Raw genomic sequence first — 19,322 nt, 5'->3', positions numbered from 1 at the left:
TGATCATAATGGTCCCTTCTGACCTTAAAGTCTATGAGTCAGCAGGTAAATAAACTGGCACCCTGGCGAGCCACGTGCCAAACGTTGCCGACCCCTGGAGTAGAGAGTAGGAATCACTTAATAGTAATTTAAAATCACAAGTCTTCTTATAAAGTGTATGACTGGCTGAAACTTGGTGTGTTGATCTTACACCTCTTGGTATCAACCCTAATCTGGAGGGACTACTTTGAGAGGAGAGAGGATAGTTCAGTCTCTGTGTTGATTGGATCCACATCATATGTGCATGCCGTGGTGGCTTAGTTGTGTATAACCAACTCAGTTCATATAATATTAGTCAAATTGTGCCATGTATGTGTACACGAGCCACCTGGTGTCTTGTTCATCATGCGATAGTGAATATTGCTATTAAGCCATTTTGTATCAGTTAGTACTAGGGCTGTCAATTAATCGCAGTTAACCTATGCGATTAACTCAAAAATTAATCGCAGTTTTAATCGCACTGTTAAACAATAGAATACCAATTGACATTTATGAAATATTTTGGATATTCTTCAACATTTTCATATATATTGTATTCTGTGTTGTAAATGAAATCAAAGTGTATAATATTTTTGATTACAAATATTTGCAGTGTAAAAATGATAAACAAAAGAAATAGTATTTTTCAATTCCCCCCATAGAATCACTGTAGTGGAATCTCTTGGTCATAAAAGTGCAACTTACAAATGTAGGTTTTTTGTTTTGTTACATAACTGCGATGCAAATGCCTGTTCTCACTTTCTGGTGACGTAAATAAGAACAGGGAAGCATTTATCTCCTGAACATGTAAACAAACTTGTTTGTCTTAGCAATTAGCTGAACAAGAAGTAGGACAGAGTGGACTTGCAGGCTCTAAAATTTTATATCGTTTTATTTTTGAATGCAGTTTTTTTGTACATAATTCTACATTTGTAAGTTCAACTTTCATGATAAAGAGATTGCACTACAGTACTTGTATTAGATGAATTGAAAAATACTATTTCTTTTGTTTATCATTTTTACAGTGCAAATACTTGCAATGAAAAATAAATATAAAATGAGCACTGTACACTTTGTATTCTGTGTTGTAATGTAAATCAATATATTTGAAAATGTAGAAAGCATCCAAAAATATTTAAATGGTATTCTATTATTGTTTAACAGTGCAATTAATCGCGATTAATTTTTTCAATCACTTGACAGCCCTGGTTAGAACCAGTTACCCAAGATAAAAGGCCTTACCAGTCACTTTAACTTCCAGCACCTCTGTTGCTTACATCAACAAAATATTTTGGTCTGAAGCTGGTAATGGTCTCAATGAACACGTAATAGGTATGGTTATGGTGCTTCTTCGGGATCAGTTCTTCCACAAGCGCCTTTATCTTCTGATTGTCAGCTTACCACCTTTCCTGATATCAGAAGAAATGTGGGAACATAGACTTGTAGGTTAATTTTCCAACAAACTTTCATTCCATTAATTTTGGCAAGATTTATTTTCTTTACCAAAAGAGTTAAGTCAAATAACTTATATTGCTGTATCATAAGTGAACTTACTTTAAAATTTAGCTTTACACATACTGAATATCATTAGAATATTGTTACAATAGTTTATTTATAGGCATTTTGAGACTAAAATCCCCATTCTTAAATTATCCTTTGCTATTTCATTCTTGTTTCAAAATGACCAAGATTTTTAATAAATCTGTACTACTATTCTTCCACCAGGTGGGAGCAGAGACACATTTCATAATGGGTGTGTTTGTAATGTAACAAAATAACAATATGATTATATTCCGTTTTCTTTAGCAGCTTGGATTTTGATAACTGTTTTTCAAAGGGAAGAGTTCACAGTAGAAATTACTCTCCAGTCAAAAGGAGACTGCCTTTAGTAACAGCTGGCTTAATTGTAATAAAGTGATTGTTGTAATATAGAGCGCTTCTGTGTGAATACTGGCCATTCAACTGAGAATCTAAATACCTCATTAAAACTTGTAATCACTGTGGTTTTCTGATCTTATGGGAAAAGATAATTACTAATCTTGATTATTGGCTGTAAGTGCTGAAGAACATTTTAAAACTTTGGATGTGAAATACATTAAAGTGCTATTGGGGGGGGTTGTATAAGTACATACAAATGTGTGTAAAATATTAAAAGAATTTCATTTTATTTTTTTTAATTAATTCCCTTTGCCTAGCTCTGCTGTGTTCCATTTCAGGTCCTGATTCTCTTCTCCCTAGGTGGACATAACTGTATACTAATTCTGTCAAACTTTTATTTCTGTCTTGTCATCTGAGTTCCCCAGGAAGCTCTGAGAACATCCCTCTCCCCCCATCTTGTGGTTCAAACATAGGACTAGGAATCAGGAAATCTGGGTTCTGTTTCTAACATTATCATAGGTCACTTTTTTATGCCTCAGTTTCACCAACTGTTAAATGGGGACTTAAACCTCACAGGTGATTTGTGAGGTTACCTTAAAGTTTGTAAAGTATTTTTACCTCAGATAGAAGGTGCTGTAGTAGTGCCAAAGAATCATTGCATAATCTTTTAGGGCCTTTGTGATTTTAACCCTCTGCCTTCTAGAAGAAGGTTCTATAAAGCTCAAACATGCCGCTTGTTGAGTGAAGTAATTAATTTTGCTCCAAGGGCTGACACAGGCACAGCTACTGCCAGCCTAGGGACACAAGACTCAGGACTAGAAATGAAGGATGGCAGAGTTAGGCCAGTGGGATGCCTTGGAAATATGAAATTGAAATGTGTTTTTATATCACACCATTGTAGACATTGGTTTAATTTTAGGGTTGCTCACAATTGTGGTCCTGCTGGGACTCTTTGTCCACCTGAAAAGTATTTGCCATTGAAACTTTCAATATTCTTCAACTCGGGGTTATAGTTAATCATAAGCTGTAGTAAAATCATTATTTAGTGGTTTTTTTTAAATTAAAAAATGGAATGCTAACTCTACCTAGATAGCGTCTATTAACTTATTTTGGATGGATAGAGGATATCCACTCTGTTTTAAAGTGTCTATTTCTTTTCTTTTGCTAGTATGTTAAGCTTTGAACTTGACCTCTTTTTTTAAAGGATGGTATTGATTAGAGAGAATTAGAAATAGACACATGTTAATACTTGATAAATTTTCCAGCAATTGGATTGAAATCATAACAAGATTCTCAAAACTACATGTTTTAAAAACATACTCTGAAATACAAGTGGAATTTATATGTCTAGATCAGTGGTTCTCAATTTTTTTTAATGCCATGACCCTATGTTAGAACATAAAAATTGCCAGTAATCTCCCACCTATTTAGTCATAAAGAAAGGGGAAGAGAGTGTTTGTAAACCCACTTCTCCCTGGCCGCACCTCCTTCAGGTTAAAGCAGAGTGTTTTTTATTTCCTGGAGATGTTCTAGATCTAAACATTGTTTCCAAAACCAACTTCATGGCCACCAGGGGATGCTAAAGATCCTAGCATTACTGGTTGTTTCTTCAGTTTACTTCTCACTGTAAGAAAAACAAATACAAATTAAGTTTAATTTATGTTTAAAGAAGATAATGGTGAGGAATGAAATACACATTTTTCACAAATTCCAAACTTCAGTATTGATTGTTGTTAGAATGGAACATTCTAGGACAGAGTCTTAGTTTAGCTTTTATATAAACTGAAAGTGTTTAGAGAATATCAGGAAGCATTTTTCCTAATTTACTACTTTGAAACTTTCTGTGTTTTAATCTGATGTAGAAGAGAGGTGATATATTATCAGAATGGCAATTTCTTTTTAAGTATGGAAAGGTACTTTTTGAAGTGCAAATTGTTGTTTTGTAATAGATAAAATTCATAGAGACTTGTACCAGAAATTTTAAGGTACAACTTAAGAAAGCTTTAAGGGGAAGATAATGTGTTTAGCAAACACGCTTAAATTAAATATTTAATCTATTAACTATATGTTTTGAAAAGCTTAAACATTTATAAATCATGCAGCATCAAAGTGTGATATATTTATACTTCCTTTTATTCCCAATAAAATATTTTTATATGATGATGTCTAAACTTTAAAAGCTAAAATCTTTCCTTCTAAACAATTTTTAGGGACCTTTCTGTTTCCTGCTGCCTCTTAATATAATTGTTAATTGGATTGTTGAAAGATTTAACTGTTCGGTAGTTTCCAGTATGTATTGTTATGATATGAACTAACTTGGTGGTGAAAGTACTAAATTAAAATAGTAAAGAATAGTATTACCAATGGGGCACTGGATTTAGGTAAAAGGACCTGGATTTTATTTGTGGTTCTGCCACTTAGCTGTTGTGTGATTTTTGGGCAGGTCACTTCACCTCTTTGTGCTTTCATTTCTCCTCTCACCCTTTGTCTCTCTCGTCTATTTAGATATGCTTGCTGTGAACGTGTTAGGTCTGATCTGCATTAAAAAGTTAGGTCGACTCAGCTATGTCACTCAGGGATGTGAATAATTCACAACACATAGGCCTGGTCTACACTAGGAGGTTATGTCGAATTTAGCAGCATTAACTCAAATTAACCCTGCACCCGTCCACACAACGAAGCTATTTATTTCGACATAGAGGTCTCTTTAAATCGATTTCTGTACTCCTCCCCGACGAGGGGAGCAGCACTAAATTCGACATGGCCATGTCGAATTAGGGTAGGTGTGGATGGAATTCGACGCTAATAGCTCCGGGAGCTATCCCACAGTGCACCACTCTGTTGACGCTCTGGACAGCAGTCCGAGCTCGGATGCTCTGACCAGCCACACAGGAAAAGCCCTGGAAAAATTTGAATTCCTTTTCCTGTCTGGCCAGTTTGAATCTCATTTCCTGTTTGGACATCATGGCGAGCTCAGCAGCACTGGCAACGATGCAGAGCTCTCCAGCAGAGGTGACCATGCAATCGCAGAATAGAAAGAGGGCCCCAGCATGGACTGATCGGGAAGTCTTGGATCTGATCGCTGTGTGGGGCGATGAGTCCGTGCTTTCGGAGCTGCGATCGAAAAAACGGAATGCGAAGATCTACGAGAAGATCTCCAAAGCCATGACGGAGAGAGGGTACAGCCGGGATGCAACGCAGTGCCGCGTGAAAATCAAGGAGCTGAGACAAGGGTACCAGAAGACCAAAGAGTCAAACGGACGCTCCGGATCCCAGCCCCAGACATGCCGTTTCTACGAGGCACTGCATTCCATTCTAGGTGCGGCCGCCACCACTACCCCACCACTGTCCGTGGACTCTGATGATGGGGTATTGTCCACGGCCGCTTCCTCGGAGATGTTCGCGGACGGGGAAGATGAGGAAGGAGATGAGGATGACGAGGCAGTCGACAGCGCTTTCAACGCTGATTTCCCCGACAGCCAGGATCTCTTCATCACCCTCACGGAGATCCCTTACCAACCCTCCCAAGGCGGTAACCCAGACCGTGAATCAGGGGAAACATCAGTAGGTAAGTGTTTTAAACATTTATTTTGAACAGAATAGGAATGGTATCTTAACAATGGGTTTTTCATGATTAGTTTGCCCTAGGCGCTTTAGTTTCTAGTCCTTGCCAGTGCAGCTACTGGAAAATTCTGTCAATATGTCCGGGGATAGAGCAGAAGTCCTCCTGGGACATCTCCACGAAGGTCTCCTGGAGGTATTATGAAAGCCTTTGCATCAGGTTCCTGGGGAGAGCGGCCTTATTGCGTCCTCCATGGTAGGAAACTTTTCCGCGCCAGGCTAGCAGCAAGTACTCCGGCATCATTGCCTCGCAAAGCATGGCGGCATACGGCCCTGGTGCTTGCTGGCATTCACGCAGCATGCGGTCTTTCTTGGTCTCCGAAATCCTCATCAGAGTGATATCACTCATGGTGACCTGCTTTGAATTAGGGGAATGTTAGTATTGGGACTGATTGCCTGTTCCTTTACATAACTGTAACCGGCCGTTTACAGCCACGTGGTGGAGGCGTGACAGGGGCAGCATGCAGGGATCTTTCCCGGGGACAGCCGTGAGGGGGGTGGGACAGGGGCAGAGTTCTTGCTGGCCGGATTGCCGGCAGCAGGAACTGGCCAACGCTAGGAGCATTGCTTGGAACGTGAAAGGAGGGCACTGCTATAAATTAAGCTTTAAGCAGCCAAAAGTCTACGGCTTACCATGTCCGCCTGCTAGCCAAATTCCATTGTCCGGCCCTGCTTATGTGATCTGTACAGCAAGACCCCAGGCACTCAATGGGAAGGCCGAAAATTCGACCTTGTACTGAGTGCGCATGTGATAGGTGCTGTGCATGGTCTTGTTCACAGAGAGAAACTATATTCATTGTTCGCAAAACTGTATCTTTCTGAGGAAGTCACTCCCTTTTTCCCATCCCACAGCTGCGAGTGTCTCCCGAGCTACCCCGGCATCCCCCTCCCAGAGGCTGGCGCAGATCAGGCGACGAAAGAGAAGGACACGGGACGAGATGTTCTCAGAACTTATGGGCTGCTCCCGAGCCGAGGCGGCCCAGCAGACCCAGTGGAGGGAGAACATGTCGCAATACCGGCGATCACACAGTGAACGGGAGGAGAGGTGGCGGCAGGAAGACCAGCAGGCGACTCAAACGCTGTTTGGACTAATGAGGGAGCAAACGGACATGCTCCGGTGCCTTGTAGATGTTCTGCAGTACCGGAGGCAGGAGGACAGAGCCCCGCTGCAGTCTATCTCTAACCGCCCCCTCCCCCCCCTCACCCAAAGTCCCAAGAAGGAGGGGCGGCAGGGGCTGTGAAAACAGTCACTCCACCCCTGCAGACTGCTCAAGTAACAGAAGGCTCTCATTCCCAAAGATTTGATAAGTCCTTTCCTTCACTCCAAAAGCACCTCACCCAAGCCCCTGTCCCAGTTTCATCCCCTAACTGTGTTGTTGTTAATAAAAAAATACGTTTCTGTTAATTACTGTTTCCATCATGTTCTTTTAGAGGACAGTGTGTTTGAAGGGGGGGAACGGGGTTGGTAATTGGAGAGGAGGGTCACCTTTACCAGGGTACAGACACGGGGGCAGGTTCAGCAGCAGGGCTCATACACAGTGCAGTGACTAGTTACCCTGGTCAGTCTGGGAGGTGGTTTTCATGTTCTGTGTGGGGGGGCTATGTGAGTTTGTGGCGGGGGAGGGCAGTTACAGATCTTATGCAGCGGTCCTTAGCCTGGATGACAGAGCCACGCAGCAGGGGATCTGTAACCGCCCTCCCCCCGCCACAAAGTCACATAGCCCCCACACACAGAGTCCCGAAAAGGAGGGGTGGCAGGCTCCGTTGAAACAACCAGTCCACCACTGCGGACCGCTCTAGGAGCAGGAGTCTGTCATTCCTCGAGTTTAGAAGCGTCCTTTCCATCCCATCACTACACCCGCTCCCCACCACAGTCTGCGTCCCAGTTTCAACACTTTACCACGAAAGCCTTAATAAAGAAAACGGTGTTAATGAACAAAGTTTCATTTATTTTATTTTTAAAGGTGTGTTGGAAGGGGGGGAAGGGGGTTGGTAACTGGAGAGGATAGTCAACATTAACTGGGTAAAGAAACGGGGGCAGCTTCACCTTCTGAATAAACAAACTTAATAGTCACAGGTTACCCTGCTCACTCTGGAACCTAGCTTTCAAAGCTTCCTGGATGCACAGCGCGTCCCGCTGGGCTCTTCTAATCGCCCGGCTGTCTGGCTGGGCGTAATCAGCAGCCAGGCGATTTGCCTCAACCTCCCACCCCGCCATAAATGTCTCCTCCTTGCTCTCACAGAGATTGTGGAGCACACGGCAAGCTGCAATAACAATGGGGATATTGGTTTCGCTGAGATCAGAGTGAGTCAGTAAGCTTCTCCATCTCCCCTTCAGACGTCCAAAAGCACACTCCACCACCATTCTGCACTTGCTCAGCCGGTAGTTGAAGAGTTCTTTTTCACTGTCCAGGGCGCCTGTATAGGGCTTCATGAGCCAGGGCATTAGCGGGTAGGCTGGGTCCCCGAGGATGACTATAGGCATCTCCACATCCCCAACAGTTATTTTGTGGTCCGGGAAGTAAATGCCTTCCTGCAGCCATCTAAACAGACCAGAGTTCCTGAAAACGCGAGCATCATGAACCTTGCCCGGCCATCCGACGTTGATGTTGGTAAAACGTCCCCTATGGTCCACCAGTGCTTGGAGCACCATTGAAAAGTAGCCCTTTCGGTTAATGTACTGGCTGGCCTGGTGGGCCAGTCCCAGGATAGGGATGTGAGTTCCATCTATAGCCCCACCGCAGTTTGGGAATCCCATCGCAGCGAAGCCATCTATGATCACCTGCACGTTTCCCAGGGTCACTACCTTTAAGAGCAGTAGCTCAACGATTGCGTTGGCTACTTGCATCACAGCAACCCCCACGGTAGATTTGCCCACTCCAAAGTGATTCGCGACTGACCGGTAGCTGTCTGGCGTTGCAAGCTTCCAGAGGGCTATGGCCACTCGCTTCTGGACAGTCAGGGCTGCTCGCATCCGGGTGTCCTTGCGCTTCAGGGCAGGGGACAGCAACTCACAAAGTTCCAGGAACGTTCCCTTACGCATCCGAAAGTTTCGCAGCCACTGTGATTCATCCCAGACCTGCAGCACTATGCAGTCCCACCAGTCCGTGCTTGTTTCCCGGGCCCAGAATCGCCATTCCACAGCATCAACATGACCTATTGCCACCATGATGTCCTCGGCGCTGGGTCCCGTGCTTTGTGACAGGTCTGTGCCACTCTCAGACTTCATGTCCTCACCGCGCTGCCGTAGCCGCCTCGCCCGATTTCTCAGCATCTGCCCCTGAAAAAGGTGGATGATAAGGTGCGAGGTGTTCACAACGGCCATAACTGCAGCGATGATCGCAGCAGGCTCCATGCTCGCAGTGCTGTGGCATCCGTGCTGTCAATCACCAGAAAAGTGCGCGAACTGATTGCCCGCCGGTGCTTTCACGGAGGGAGGGCGGGAGTGACGGTTGAATGACGACAGTTACCCAAAACCACCCTCGACACATTTTTTGCCCCAGCAGGCATTGGGGGCTCGACCCAGAATTCCAATGGGCAGCGGGGACTGCGGGAACTGTGGGATAGCTGCCCACAGTGCACTGCTTCCAATGTCGACGCTTGCCCCGTTAGTGTGGACTCACAAAGTCGAATTACTGTCCTTAGTGTGGACACACATGTTCGACTTTGTAATATCGGTTCCACAAATTCGCTTTAAGTAAAATCGAACTACTCTCGTAGTGTAGACATACCCATAGAGACCTAATTGTTCCTGGTGTAGACAGCGTTAGGTTGATGGAAAAATTCATCTGTTGACCTAGCTACTGCCTCTTGTGGAGGTAATTACCAATGCTAATGGGAGAACCCCTCCCATTGGCATAGGTAGCATCTACACTGAACTTCTACAGTGTCGCAGCTGCAGCATTTCAAGTCACTCTCTTGTGTTTATACAGAGCCTAGCACAACGTGGCCCCAATCTTATTAGGACCCAGATGCTTCTGTAATAAAAGTAGTAATAATCCACTCTTGTTATAAAGGTACACTATTTGCTTAAGCTCCACATTTCACCTATCTTGTAAATTTGTTGTGGGGTGCTGTGCAGGTTCTAAACATCTCATCAGATTTTGAAAAGAGGCCCACATCTAATGGTTCCTGTGTAGGTACTGAAATAAATGGCTATATTTACAAAAGTGCTCATCCCCTGTTTTTGTCACTTTCGCAAATGTGATCGCCTTATTTTGAAGCCTAAATGGAAGCTGAGCAGTTTTGGAAAGGTGGCCCTAATGATGGATGGTGAGCACTTTTGAAGACCTTGGCCCCATTTTTAAAACGTAGGGGACAAGAGAGACAGATGGGTATTTATGTAAATCAATGTGTTGTGCTTCCTTTGTTGCTCTGAAACAGCCAGTAACTAACATGCATTATGTTAATATCAGTCCATGCTGGTGCACAAAGATATTTTGGGTACAAAATTGTGTACATTGAAACTTCTAAACTGAAACAACTGTCAATTTCAGTTCCATTCAAACTAAGAGAGAAGTTTGCTAAATGTTCAATAAAATTGGCTAAATATCCAATAAAATTGGTTGCAGGGGATTACAACTAACAGAGATTATATATATATATATATATATATATATATATATATATATATATATATATATATATATATATATATATATATATATATATATATAATATTTTTAAAATATATGCATACTGAAATCTTGTCATTGTTTTATAAGATCATAGGAGTAGGAAAAGCCTTATTAAAGATTTGATATTAATCCTCACCCAAACTGGAGATAATCTTTCACTGAAAAGGATGTATCTGATATTATATTGTTATGCTGAGGAGTACTGCAGACTGCATCTTTGAGGTTGGATGTGAACGGACCCTTTAATTAATATAACTTTCAAGAATGAATTAATCAGAAGCCACCAATCTAAGAGATAAGGGGGTTGTGAACTTTCTCTGGAATTTGGGCTAAGTGGATGCAGGGCTTTTTTTTGTTTTTGTTTTTTGGAGCATTGGGGTGTGTGTGTGTGCGCACGCACGCAGAGGCAAAAAAAGCAAGAAAGCTGGTGAGCATAGTGTAATCCTTGAAAAACCTTGAGAGTATGCTTTTGGGTCTGTTGGCTAAAGAGGCTTGCAGCTGTAAGCTAAGAAACTGCTTCTTTTGTTCTTGAGTCTTTCTGAATTCAAAGAAGCTGGACATGTACATTACTTGCATCTGAGAAAATACCAGACTCCATCAATTTCTACATCCAACTGGAACATCCATAGGGCCCTAAACTTTGACTAGCTGTGTGGGTCAAAAAGGGGCAACAGTACTTTAAATTTAGCCAAAAACAGGCTTTGAGGTAGAAAAATTTGTTGTTGATAGGAATTGAGAGGGGTGATTTGCATTGTATAGCTGAATTAACTTGGTGTTTGCTAGTTACCTTGTACATTTCCTTGATGCTAAACTTACTATTTTTAATTCTACAGAATTACTGGAGAATGTAAAATTAATACATAAACCAGTATCTTTGCAACCACGAGGGCTGATCAATAAAGGAAACTGGTGCTATATCAACGCTGTATCCTTACCTTGGGGAAATGAAATCTAATTTAAATTCATTAATTTGTATAGTATGGTAATCGTCAGTGTTATCTAGAATACACAATAGACCTGCAGCATTAGATTGACAGTGGTTCTAATTAGCTGCATTAACTGTCTGAATTACCAGTATTGCATACAATTAAAAAAAAATTGTACACTTCAACTATGACTATAGTATGTTGCAAAAGTCCTTACGGTTGTATACCAAAAGTAATAGTGGGTTCTTCTTTGAGGTGTGTCCCTGTGGGTGCTCCACCGCAGGTGTTGGTGCGTCCCCGTGCCTTTGATCGGAGAATTTCAGCAGCAGTGCTCGTCTGGGTTGCGCATGCACTCTCCCCATCTCGTGCTGTTGTTGGTGCCTATCTAGTGCCACGAGACCCGACCATCCTCAGTTCTTTCTCAACTGTCCTTGACCTGAGACGAAGCTCCCAGCAGTGTTAAGACTGATAGCTATACTTAGAATTTAGAATAGTTTAGAGTAGTCTTTAGTACCCTACTTAGGTTTACTTATCCCCCGTTTATATTCTTTCCCCCGTTTATATATCCACTTCACCTCTGGCCCCTCCATTCTCTAGTGAGGAAGAAGATACTGAAGAGGAGGGTGCCTTCTCATCTCAGCACTCCTCTCCCATTCAATCTACTGCAGCTCTGGGTCCACCTGTACAGTCTTAAAATCCATCACAGGTTTGACACCCCCCATGGATGCCACCGCTTATGCCATTCCCCACTCAGTGGCCCTCCTGGCAACCCTGGGTCGCATACAGGAGATAGTACCCCAGACTCCCCCACAACCCCCAGTTGCTCCACCTTCAGAACCCCTTGAGGAGAGTGTTGAACAGGAGGAAGCCTGGGATCAGGATACATCTCCAACATTTCTTCCTTGTCCCTGGACAAGGCCATAATGCCACTGCCACCTACATTTGCGGACAATTTTAAAATCTTTCAAGAACTCTAAAAGAATCACTGATACAAACGATTGGACATTCTCCCTATAGCCTCCTCATCTAAAATTGCGCTTCTCATAAATGACACATTCATGCAGCCAGCCAAAAACATATGGCAAATCCCGACTATGATACCGCCCACCTGCAAGTAACTAGATAAGTACTACATTTCCCCCTATCTGACTAGACTTCTTATTTTCTCACCCCGCACCGAATTCAGTACCCAGATCCACTCCTTACGACAAAGAGTGGAAATGTTTGGATCTTTTTGGCTGCAGGGCCTATTCATACGGCACTCATCAGTTCCGGATTGCCAATTATGCTGCCCTAATAGCAAAATACAACCACACAAATTATTCCAAACTTGCTGAATTTATTTACATCATACTGGAGAACAAAAGAGACCAATTTAAGTCCATAATTTTGGAGGGCCAACTCCTATCCAGAACCGCCTCTAGATGCAGCCAGTACAGCAGCAAGCTTCACGGACACTGCCATAGGTATGTGCCAGGTTTCATGGCTCCATTGGTCTGGCTTCCCAAGGGAGGTTCAATCCACTGCCAAGGACCTCCCATTCAATGCCAGAAGCTGTCGATGGCAAAAACTGATGAATCACTTCATACCCTGAAAGACTCAAGGGTGATGCTCCGCTCCCTGAGTATATAGACCCCACGTCAAAAGAAAACGGTGTAAATACTACCCCACACAGCGCGCAAGGTCTGGCCCGTGCGCCTCACTACAGAGGCACTATGACATGCAACGGCAAAGACAGAAGCCTCCAAAGCATCGCCAACCTCCAGCCCAATCATTGACATCCCACCCGCCCTCTGCAAAACAACAATTTTGAGGGTTTGGTCAAGGACCCAAAAGACCTCCCCCATTCTTCAGTGCTGACGCCATCATTAACCATCCCCTGTTTTGGATACCGGTTGACCCCTTTCTACCCAGCGTGGCAATCCATCACCATGAACAAATGGGTTCTGGAGATAATCCATTCAGGCTATACAATACTATTCATCTCTATTTCCTCCACCCATCCTCCCTCCTAATCCCTCTTCAGGGACCCCTCTCATGAACACCTATGGCAAGAAGTAAACCACCTCCTACATCTGGGCACTGTGGAACACATACCATCACAACACAGAAGGGGAAGGGCTTTTAGTCCCACTACTTTTTAACCCAGAAAGAGAACGGAACATGGAGGCCTAGCTTAGACCTCAGAAAACTCAACAAATTTGTAAGGGTCCAATGGTTCAGGATGGTCACATTAGCAACAATAATACCAACACTGGAGTGGGGGGACTGGTTTTCAGCCCTTGACCTCCAAGATGCCTATTTTCATGTAACCATATATCTCGCGCACAGGAGGTTCCTCAAGTTTACTCTGGGCACAGAACATTATCAATACAAAGTTCTGCCATTTGGCCTGTCGAAAGTACTTTGGTTTTTTTCCAAAGTGCTTGTGGTAGTGGTGTGACACACCTCCACAAACTCCACAGACAGGGAGTGACAGTTTTTCCCTATCTGGACGATTGTCTGTTAAAGGCACCCACCTAGGCAAATGCCATAGACACTACGCAGATGACAATCACACTTTTCTCACAGCTGGGACTACAAATCAACATACAAAAATCAGTACTAACACCCGTGCAGAAACTGGACTTCATCAGGGCGCATCTTGACACTTTAGAGGCAAAAGTGTCACTACCAGCGACCAGATTTCTCACTACAGATATCGGCATGGACTTTCCTCCAACTACTAAGCCATATGGTGGCAACCACATTCGTGGTACGACGCGCATCTTCACATGCGCTGCCTTCAGGGCTGGCTAAGAACGGTCTACATACCACACAGACACAGCCTAAACAGACGCCTCATAATGCTATTCAGAGTCAAAGACTCGCTACGCTGGTGGACGCAATCCAACAATGTGGGAGTTTCTTTCACACAGACTTCCACCTTCATTGATTCTCACAACCAACGCCTCCTTGACTATTATGTCTGCCCAACCAGTGGGAGAGTTAGGAGTCCTCATGGCACATTTATCTTATACTTTCTTCTTCAAAGATAAGGTCACCCTAAGACCTCATCCTAAATTTTTACCTAAAGTGCCCTCCTCTTTCCACCTGAGTCAACCAATCCATCTTCCCTCATTCTTCCCCAAACCTCATGGGAGTAAACCGGAGTCAGTATTACACACGCCTTAGCGTTCCACCTTGAGAGAACCAAGACCTTCAGAAAGTCACCAAAACCTCAGTTACTGCACAGGGTGAATAACCTTCTTTTCTTCGAGGAGCATTCCTGTGGGTGCTCCACTTCAGGTGACTGGCGAGCAATGGACGGAAGGGGCTTTGGAGTTGCATGAGTAATTGATAATACTCTAAGTCCTACCAATGCATCCAATCTTGAGCTCTGATCTATCGCATAGTGTTTTGTAAAGGTGTTCATGGACGCCCAGGTGGGTGCTTTATATATGTTCATGATGGGCACACTATTGAGAAAAGCTGCTGAGATTGATAATGGCCTGGCAGAGTGGGTTCGGATCTTCAGTGCGGGTTGTATGTCATACTGTTGGTAGCATAGGTGAATGCATTCAGAAATCCATTTGGACAGCCTCTGCTTGGAAATGGCGGAACCTTTATATTGTTCCAAATTTGAAATTAAAAGATCTCTCAGATGGTGTCCTGTGGGTGCTTCACTACCCACCCTTCTCCCCTCTACTTCAGAGTTCAATCTATGGACTCAGGGTGAAAAAGGAATTGGAGGGGGAGGGGGGTCTGGTTGCACGGTACTAGATAGGCTCCAACAAAGGCGTGAGACGGGGAGAGCGCATGCACAACCCAGACAACTGCTGAAATTCTCCAATCAAAGATGCAGGGATGCACCAACACCTGAAATGTAGCACCCACAAGGGCACCATCTCGAAGACCTCATTTACTGCACAGGGTGAGTAACCTTCTCTTTTCAGGTGAACTAAAAAAAAAAAAGAGAAAGAAATACAAGACATGTACTAGTCTTCTATATCATACCCTCATAGATTTGTCTGCTTCATTCCATTCATTCATTTATGAGAAGCTATCTGTCCTAAGACATGATTAAATAGGTATATTCAGATTTGAATATTTGGTTTTGTTGTTGACATGGGATTTTTTTGTTCATTTATTTGGAATTTTTTGAGGGTGAGGAGCAACCTCCAGTGATGCCTGATGAACAAGACACAAATGCCATCTTGCTTTGTTTTGTGGCTCCTCTCTGCAATAGCTTTTCAGATAAAATCTTTCAGACTATCAGACTAAAACTGTAGTTTTACATTGTTGGGAACAGTCAGAGGGAAGTTTTGCAGAAGTTCTTTCCTTTTCCTAAACTATATAGCACACTTACCTTTATTTGAAATGTAAACATTAAAAATTAGGGCTGTCAATTAATCTCAGTTAACTCATGCGATTAACTCAAAAAAATTAATTGTGATTAACAGTGCAATTAAAACTGATTAAACAATAGAATACCAATTGAAATGTATTAAATATTTTGGGTGTTTTTCTACGTTTTCAAATATATTGATTTCAATTACAACACAGAATACAAAGTGTACAGTACTCACTTTATTACTTTTATTACAAATATTTGCACTGTAAAAATGATAAACAAATGAAATAGTATTTTTCAAAATTCACCTCATACAAGTACCATAGTGCAATCTCTTTATCGTGAAAGCGCAACTTACAAATGTCGATTTTTTTGTTACATAACTGCAGTCAAAAACAAAACAATGTAAAACTTTAGAGCCTAGAAGTCCACTCAGTCCTACTTCTTGTTCAGCCAATCGCTAAGAGAAACAAGTTTGTTTATATATACGGGAGATATTGCTCCCTGCTTCTTATTTACCATGTCACCTGAAAGTGAGAACAGATGTTTGCATGGTAAATACAAAAGTGGCATTGTATTTACATGCCAGCAGGTATTTACATACCAGATCTGCTAAACATTCATATGCGCCTTCATGCTTTGGCTACCATTCCAGAGGACATGCTTCCATGCTGATGATGCGCATTAAAAAAATAATGCATTAATTAAATTTGTGAGTGAATTCCTTGGGGAGAATTGTATATCTCCCACTCTGTGTTTTACCCGAATTCTGCCATATATTTCATGTTATAGCAGTGTTGTTCGTTTTAAGAACACTTTCACTGCAGATTTGACAAAACGCAAAGAAGGTACCAATGTAAGATTTCTAAAGATAGCTACAGCACTCAACCAAAGATTTAAGAATCTGAAGTGCCTTCCAAAATCTGATTGGGACGGGGTATGGAACATGCTTTCAGAAGTCTTAAAAGATCAACACTCCAATGCGGAAACTACAGAATCCAAACCACCAAAAAAGATGATCAACCTTATGCTGGTGGCATCTGACTCAGATGATGAAAATGAACATGTGTTGGTCTGCACTGCTTTGGATCGTTATTGAGCAGAACCCACCATCAGCATGGACGCATGTCCTCTGGAATGGTGGTTGAAGCATGAAGGCACATATGAATCTTTAGTGCATTTGGCATGTAAATATCTTGCAACGCCAGCTACAACAGTCCCATGCGGACGCCTGTTCTCACTTTCAGGTGACGTAAATGAGAAGTGGGCAGCATTATCTCCCGTAAATATAAACAAACTTGTTTGTCTGAGTGACTGGATGAAGAAGTAGTAGAACTGAGTGGACTTGTAGGCTCTAAAGTTTTGCATTGTTTTATTTTTGAATGCAGTTTCTTTTACATAATTCAACATTTGTAAATTCAACTTGCATGATAGATTGCACTACAGTACTTGTATTAAGTGAATTGAAAAATATTTTATTTTTACAGTGTGGATATTTATAATAAAAAAAATATAAAGTGAGCACTGTATACTTTGTATTCTGTGTTGTAATTGAAATCAATATATTCGAAAATGTGGAAAACATCCAAAAATATTTATATAAATAGTATTCTATTGTTTAACAGTGTGATTAATCGCAATACATTTTTTAACCGCTTGATAGCCCTAGTTAAAATATGTGACTAGAATAAAACTATATCATGCTATATTGTAGGTTTATTTTCAAGTGACTCTTGTGAATTGAAAGCAGGAGCATTATCTTTTTACAAGATGAGGAAAATCCTTTCATTAATTTAATTGTGATTATTGCATTGGTCCTTTGTATGCACATAAAGGATTTTATTTCCTGCTCTGCATAAAATTTGTTGTTGGATATTTAATGTATATCTAGACTATATTTTCTGAATAGCTCCTTAATACAATGGACAGACACTGCAGGCTTTGGTTGCTTGCCCTCCGATGTATCACCTAATGAAGTCAATTCCAGTGTATTCAAAATCACAGCGGCCATGCACCTCAACACCAATGATAGACAGTTTGTAAGTAATTTGTTGGAAAATCTTTGTATTTACTGTCATTGTTTTAAGTAGTTGAACACAGAGATCTATCAAACCATTGTAGTATTGCAGTTGATAAAAATTGATTATATAATTACATTCAGTAGGCTATGGGTTTTGATTTGTTTGCTTTTGTAGTTAGCTTCTGGTTAGTGAAGGGAGCAGAATATTTCTTTAAGCTTTTGTTCAGGAACATCACTTTAGATATATCAAAGTGTACTGAATCTGCAACAGTAGATTGTAATAAAGCTCCAAGTCCTTAATTAGCCATTTTTACCTTATCAGACTACCAGTGACCATGTTAATTTTCACATATTTGAACCTAATATTACTCACTTTATTATAGTATGATCTTAGCTTGATTTTGGCCAGCTAGGGCCCACTTTGATCTAATATTTTGACTGATTTACATGGAAATCTATCCTGTATAGATAAATAATATTTAGTTAACATGGTGGTAATGCCCAGTTGTTGTTCCCTTTCTATTTCAGTGTTCGTCTAATGAACGAGTTCACTAATATGCCAGTACCTCCTAAAGCAAAACAAGGTGAGTGGGGGAAAAAGCGTCTTCAGAATAGATTGCTAAACATCAAATGGTATAAACTCTTTGAGGGCGGGATCCTTTCCTTATTGTGTGTTTTGGATAGTGCCTGATGTAATGGGATTGGAGTTCATAAGCACTAATGCAATATACATAATTTTCCAAATATGACTTGTGCTGTACCTGAAAAGGGTCCATCACATACATAAGGAAAGAAAAAGCATTTCTCTATGTAATTAAGCTGTCTCATGGGTTTCACGTTATCTCAGACTAATCCATTGTATTATGCATTTACAAAAAAACTGTAGTTTTACTTGAGAAATTTATTACATTTGTTATACTATTCTGGGTTAGATAATTAATGGTAGTGTTTCATACTACAAAAGACACTATGGAAATGAGTCATTAGTTCCAATGACTTCCAAACAGGTGAGATATTTCTTTGGTTTGTCTTTTAGTTTTTGCCTCTGTGAAATAAATCTGTCTTACTTATGTGATTAATTTTTGGGGTCATTTTAACTACACATGGTAATCTGTCAGCATAGTTTCTGAGGCCAGATGTCTTCATTAGTTTGAACATTCAGCGTCAATAACTTTTATGGGTTTTTCCCGACCCCACAATTTGCCTGCCTGGTTTTGACCTGCCTCGTCGCCAGTGGTCCCTGTTGAACACGTTCTGGACCGGGCAGAGTCTTTGTGCAGCCAACCAGTATCGTTGGGGCCTTCGTGACAGCCTTTTGTGCAGCTGCGGTACAATATAGACGATGATGCACATTGTCGATGAATGCCTGCCGACTAGGTTCAGCAATGGCCTAGAAGAACTGCATCACGCCACTGAAGATGCCATCGCTTGGCTACACGACTATGCACACGCTAGATAAATAAATGGGTTTTTCCCTAGCTGATATATAATGTAACAAGTGACCTGTTAGTAATAGGAACATAAACCAAGAGACTTAAGAATAGTTTTTCTCTGAGTACAAAGTAGACACGGGAAAAAAAAAAATTCCAGAATTGTAAATTCGTTCATTTTCTCATATGTTCTGGTCAGCTCAATTTGGTAAAGTGTAAGAGATTAACATCTTTTAAAATACTGACTTGGTGTTAGTTTTTCTGGACCATCTACTGATTCAAGTAGACACATGATTCTTGAGGAAAGTTGCAGAAAAAAAGGCCATATCATAGAGATTCTAATCTTAATTTAAGAGAATCTTAGTTGGTCAAAAACTATTTAAAAATCAATTCTGGATTCTAAAAGCCACGTAAGATCTGTGAAGCCTGTGTACAAGTGTAAAACAGAAAAAAGGTGTG

The 19,322-nt window shown here is 41.7% G+C and overlaps 1 protein-coding gene across 2 annotated transcripts in view; it reads left to right on the top strand.

The window, feature by feature from the left end:
* The window catches only part of USP10 (ubiquitin specific peptidase 10), a 78,265-nt gene that overhangs the window by 39,680 nt on the left and 19,263 nt on the right, over positions 1–19,322 (top strand). For both annotated transcript variants that reach the window (XM_065416522.1, XM_065416521.1), the window contains 3 exons: positions 10,988–11,079; positions 17,343–17,452; positions 17,962–18,017. In XM_065416522.1, the coding sequence (XP_065272594.1) occupies positions 10,988–11,079; positions 17,343–17,452; positions 17,962–18,017 (258 nt within the window). The remainder of the gene's footprint in view (positions 1–10,987; positions 11,080–17,342; positions 17,453–17,961; positions 18,018–19,322) is intronic.

The sequence above is a fragment of the Emys orbicularis genome, chromosome 14, assembly GCF_028017835.1.
Source record: "Emys orbicularis isolate rEmyOrb1 chromosome 14, rEmyOrb1.hap1, whole genome shotgun sequence".
Lineage (NCBI taxonomy): Eukaryota > Metazoa > Chordata > Testudines > Emydidae > Emys > Emys orbicularis.
Note: the sequence above shows the minus strand (reverse complement) of the source record. Positions and strands in the feature narration are given on the sequence as shown.